Source organism: Medicago truncatula, chromosome 7 (genome assembly GCF_003473485.1).
Source record: "Medicago truncatula cultivar Jemalong A17 chromosome 7, MtrunA17r5.0-ANR, whole genome shotgun sequence".
NCBI classification, from domain to species: domain Eukaryota; kingdom Viridiplantae; phylum Streptophyta; class Magnoliopsida; order Fabales; family Fabaceae; genus Medicago; species Medicago truncatula.
Window position 1 is genome coordinate 37780148 of NC_053048.1, and position 6038 is coordinate 37786185.

General features: G+C 34.3%; 1 protein-coding gene across 3 annotated transcripts; it reads right to left on the reverse strand.

Annotated features, from left to right (window-relative positions):
- Nucleotides 1–545: 545 nt before the first annotated feature.
- LOC11426082 (ELMO domain-containing protein A) lies at nt 546–5773 on the reverse strand. 3 transcript variants are annotated; one of them, XM_013593940.3, is made up of 9 exons: nt 5212–5773; nt 4232–4341; nt 3806–3874; nt 3498–3613; nt 3356–3410; nt 2251–2371; nt 1754–1801; nt 1277–1371; nt 546–1121 (listed from the first exon to the last, which is right to left on the reverse strand). In XM_013593940.3, the coding sequence occupies exons 1-9, from the start codon at nt 5294–5296 to the stop codon at nt 1119–1121; spliced, it is 702 nt and encodes a 233-aa protein (XP_013449394.1). In that variant the 5' UTR covers nt 5297–5773; the 3' UTR covers nt 546–1118. The 3 variants fall into 3 exon arrangements, with proteins under 3 accessions (XP_013449394.1, XP_024626506.1, XP_003624290.1); XM_024770738.2 differs by having other exon boundaries at nt 546–1125; nt 4232–4326; nt 5212–5771; XM_003624242.4 differs by having other exon boundaries at nt 546–1125; nt 5212–5770.
- Between the last annotated feature and the right edge of the window lie 265 nt (nt 5774–6038).

Sequence of the window (6038 nt, forward strand, 5' to 3'; positions counted from 1 at the left end):
TAACCTATAGTTTGTGGGATTAGTTTTTGTATTTGCGCAAGAAAATAGAGACTAGACACTTCATTGCAACAATCTAATTTTTTTTGAAAGTCGAGAGAGTGATTCGTCAAATGTTACATGCCATAGGAAAATAGAGACTAGACACTTCATTGCATTTCATCAAATGTTACATGCCATAGGACAAGCACCGGAGAGAAACATCGATGTTCACATCTACTAATATTATCAAACGAAAAATTCACATTCTGGCATAGTCAGTCTCTGGTATGTAAAGAAAGATACCAGCAGAACAGCCAGTTACCACTTCAAATGTAGACATCTTGTTTGTATATTGAGTATTTTCATCACAAATTCAAGTAGCACGGCATAGCTTTTACAGATATTAAATTAAAACTTTTAAATTAAGCAGTGATAATTTGCTTAAGTTATTAGAAAAGCAATGCAAAACATTGAAACAGAAATGATCAATTGAGTTTAGACTACCTTTTGAATAGAACAGAACAAGATCGTAAAATTGGCGACAATACCAAAAGATTGGAAGCGTGTATAAAATAAACTATACTTTTAGCAAAACCGAGTAGTCGAAATACTAGCATTCATCAACTCAAACGCTGTGTTTTTACTCAAACAAATATGCAGCATACGAACAAGGGCAGCAGTTGCAACCAACTTTAGTAAACCTGCCTGAATTATGATACTGCAATCCGTATTTTCCCATTAATGGACATTAACGAAATATATAGGCAAACCACAATCATTACAATCTAATCTTTTCAATACCAAGCAAAGCAAACCTACATTTCAGACTCCCCTGGCAGTATGTCAGCCAGCAATACATCCTCCAACAGGATTTAAATCTTAACTATGCCTCCAGACCCTTGATGATATCACACATGGCTCACCTCGGTCTTTGCTCAAATGTTAGTTAAATGTTGAAGTGGGAAGAGCGGAAATACGAGTAACATCACATCAAGTACAACAACCTTCAAGTTAAAACTAGACTGGCGGACTATGTGTTGATCTCTATCGTGTGAGAAGTTTGTATGAGGGTACATCTTCTAGTTGTGTAAGGTCTTCAAGGAGAAGTTCTTTCTCCAGCTGACGGCGTGTAGATTTCATCACTGTCTGTAACAACATAAGTAATACATTTATACATATATAAGCAACTATAATCATCACCAACAATCTAAACTTCTACACTACACTTCAATTAAAATTGCTCGTGCATAATCTTTCCCTTTATCTACAAAATAAACTCAGGACAAAGAGTACATACATTAAAATCCATGTATGACGCGTGCATGGAAAGCCATTGATTGTCCATCAGCTTGAATGTTATGCAATAGAGAAGATCAAAGGCCGACTCATTTTCTGTCAGACATACATAAATGAATTTAGTCACTTGAAACAAAGTTTAGCTATAGTGAATACTACCACTATTTTTTGTTTCTTGTAAACACAAGTATTTTCTTAAATTCAATTTGTTGCAAAAGGTGACTTTCCACAAATCTATTACAAACGATGCAGCACCAATCAAGTGAGATCAGAAGACAGTAAGTGGAAAAAAGATGAAAGAGGTGACAAAAAATGCTCCTTACAAAAAGCCTTCATAAAATCACAACAACTTTATGGAGTACTTTCTGTAATATTTAGCATTTCCTATTTTGTTAAGTTCCAAACTTCCTGTTTCCCTTCCAAATTGTAGGAAAACAATGAGTGAAATCGATAATTAACAATGAACAATAAAAGCTACCTGCAAGGAATTTTAAGAAAGTTGCTCCCACCAGTGTCCGTGGCTTAACTGTCAAAGCAAACAACATTAGTGACAGATCACATCATAATCAAATTCAATTCATTACTTGGGGAAGGCATCTATTATGAATTCATGATATATGTCACATCAGAAAGCATAATAAAAGAATATTGTAAGGTTGTTGACAAGTCAAATTTGGGATGGATCCATGCTACATAAACCAAGAGAAATCAAAATTTGTTTAAAAACACAAGCAGCTGGTAATATTTGCGAGGAAAAAACTAATAACAAGTTTTATATATTACAGAAGAATTATTACATAAATGCTTAAAAAGTTACAGGTGGGGCTTATGTCATTTGATTGGTTTGGAACCAACGTATTCTACTCTTTCAAATAAAGTAAACAAATATTCCCGTCATATAGGCATCCCCTATGCATCCTTTTAGACATGATATACACTGAGTAAAAATTATAATAAAAGGAGAAAATGATCAACCTGCTTCAAGATCTAGCATTTGAATAAGCATGAATGTAATGTTAACACCAGCAACCGCAAACGGGTACTCCCACACTGAACGATCTCCTTCCTGCTTCCGCAAAAGATCTTGAAAAGATTTCTACAATAAAGAGATGTGAACAGCAAAGTCAAAATAGATTTAAGGTTTGAACGGACAGTTCTTGAGGTTTTAAACCAAAATTAGATTAATAAAGACAATCCAGGAAAACAGGGTTCCAACAAAAATGCAAAAATGTAATTACAAAAAACTGAAAGATCACAGCCATATGTCTGAAACATAACTATCCAAATTGAACAGACAACCATTCATAACAAACGCAACATGCAGTCCAATTTGAACCCCAAAAAACTGAAAATATGCAAGGAACATCGGGATAAGACTCGAACAAAGAGGATACACCATATTTTTGGAAATTACCTGCTGAGGAATCTCAGCATTTAAATAATGTTATCACAATTCACAATATGTATCAAGTCCACAATGCTTAGACAAGTTTGGGTTTTCAACAGAAAACCATGGAAGGAATTGGGAGAAAATTTAACTACAAATTGTGTACTTGTATTTCACGTCATGGAGCTGGTGTAATTTCAGAGCAGCTATTGGGAAAGAAAACAAGACCAATCAATTTCAAAATCCCCTGTCCCAAATATAAACCAATAAAACAAATTAATCTGGCCCAAATTCTTCTATCATGGATGAAGTCTAAAACCCGAAAGCAATAATTTTATTTAGCAAGGAATTCAGCTAATGAGTTGTTCCTGCATCAACCATTTAATTAAGCATGCATGAAACAACAAAGACCAGTTTTTGGAAGAAATGGATGACAATCCATTGATTCCAAACCTATAATATATTAAAGAAGAGGACATGTTCATTCTTCAAACAGATGCAGATCAAACAAGAAAATGTTTGATCTAATGAAATTTCCCTTTCTTTTGGACGAAATATACTAATGTGGTTATTTTGTTAACCTCTCTAGGCAGTCAAATGAGGTTTAGTCATACAACTCTAAAAAGTAAGGCTCCAAAATATTGATTACAACACAGAAAAGATGGAACAAAAAAAAAAAAAAACAGATCATACTGGGAAATTCCTGGCAAAAAACAGCAAATTCTCCAATGATATGTAACCACCACCCCTGCCAATGATATGCAGAAATATAGATCATTAGTGAAAATAAATTAGAATGAGGACAAGAGATGAAATCGATCAGAATATTATCTACCTAAAATCTGTTGATGGATCCTTCCCTTGCCAGCCCATGTCTTTCCACTGCTCTGAAATCAAGCCATTGAGTTCTTCTTCAGGAAATGCAGCATTCCATAAAGCCCTTAAGGATGCCTAAGATCATGCATAAAAACAAATGTAAACGTTACATTCTTAAGATATATATGTTTGCACGTGTGGTAACAAATTGTAAGTTGCATGAAAAGCTATAGGTACATGGCTTGATGTGTTTGATGGACTTCATAGTTATTGTCACATCACAATCGATGTCACTTAGACTTGAAATTTTTTAATAGAAAAGACTACCTGGTGCTCAGGGATAGAACTATCATATGGAACATCTATACGACTCTGAAGCCTCTGCAAGCATTCTTCCTGAAAATGGAAAATTCAGCATTGTGAATTTACTGTGCCGTGCAATATTAAAAAAGAGTAGAGTGTGACAAATTGTTTTGATCCCATTGGCAAACAAGATGAACAAAGATAAAAAGGCAACCATAAAACCCAACAACGTGAAACATTGGTGTCATGATGAAAGCAATTGAACATTCAGTTCACGGTATGAATAGCCCGAAATACAATTGAAAAACATTTGTTATTATTTAGTGAGAATCATCACGTAACATATATTCAGAGCACGCCATGTACAAAGATGTAAAGAGAAAAATGAAAAGAATGCCTTAAAGAGTGTTGAAGTGCTGTTTCAGTAATTTTGATGCCAACAAATATTACCTGGTATGGAGTTAAATCAAAAGAGAGTCGAGCATCGCTCTCTCTTCTCTGTGCACATACACAAGACAAACCTCGGCCAATCCATGCCGTTGATCCTGTCACAAACTCAGCTGTAACAAAATAAAATTGCACAAGTTTATAGTAAGTTGATCGAGAAAAATCATGTGTTCTATTACTATTACTAATTAACCACCTTCGTCACATAATACATTTTGTTCAGTTCAGTTTCTTAAAGCACTCGTTTACATGAACCACAATGAGCTAAGACTCATTGTTAACTCTCTATTTCCTTCTCAGTTACTAAATAACACCGACACTTCTGATGGAAGGTGTGTCCGGTGTCCAACACGTGTCCTTGTCAGATACGGCACCGACACGTGATTATTTCAATTAATTCATTTTCTCAAATTGTTACCGGTGTCGAACATGTCTGTGTGTCAATGTCGTGTCCGTGTTTGTGTTTGTGTTAGTGGTTCAACTCACTAATCATTTATTCTTTTCAGACACGATAACCAAATATGACCACAGAATATAGTGGCTTGCTTTATTTCAATCATAATGCTTGCCACTAGTTTCACCACTAGCTTGCTTTATTTACAATTTTTCCATTATTTTTGTACTAAGATCAACATCATCATCATATAAAGTACTTATATACTCCATTAAGCATTTCATGAATGCTAGATCTACACGATAACCTAATCACATAATAAAGTACTCAATTACTCCATTAAGCATAATAAACAGCTTTTAGCTCTAAGATTAAAACATCATTTTCTATAGTAAATTGAGCTCAATATAGATCTCAACTATATCCAATCAAAACTTTATCAATTTAATTATATATATATATATATATATATAATCGACAAAATCACGAGAGGAATAAAAGCAATTTTGAAAAGTCGAAAGGAATAAACGTTGAAGGAGAGAAAAAATCGAAAAATCACGAGAAAATTGAAGGAAAAAAATTGAAATACCAGAAGATGAATGGTAAGCGTTTCCACGATCAAGACCTTGAGAAATTCTGCGAACAGCGACGAAAGAACCACCTCTATCATCCATTTTCCAATTCTTCTTCGTGATTGATTGATGCAGTGTTACAACAACGACGATGACGAACACTGCATCATCATCATCATGATCATCACCACGACGACCGCGAACTGGAAAATCGCAGTGTGATGAATGAATCGGAAGAACGAGAAAATGTGAATTGAATGGAATGCGAGGAAGAAACGGTTAGAAAGTGGAAGAAAGATCTGGAACAGGTTGGGATTGTAGATTTTCCCGGGAAAGAAAGTAACGGAAAAGAAAGAGAAAGAGAAAGAGAAAGAGAAAGAGAATGGAGAGAAAAGAATCTAATAGGGTTTATGCAATGCAAGATCTGTTTCTGTTTCAGTTACAACAAGAAAAACGCATAACGCATCATTGATTATTCATTTTGCCGTTAAGGCGTTTTCTTTGTTTTGTCATAACATAACAGACAGATTATACTATACTCACAGCCTGCGCTCCTTCACGTATACCACATTTTATTACTTTATTCCTTTCATAAAATAATACTAAAAAGGCCTGCCTTTAAAAACTAATAAAAAGATACTAATCTTTATCATTAATATTTTTACTCTTTTATTTTTGTCAAAAAAATAAATAAATTAGATGAGTTGAATTCAAGAGTTAACCGGGTGTTTTATGTCAATGGTGAGAATTGAAAGTGATTGGTGTTTGTTTGTTTGGATCCGTTTAAAAACAATATGTCATCCAATTCAAATCAAGGATTTGAATAGTGTACGATTTGATTCCA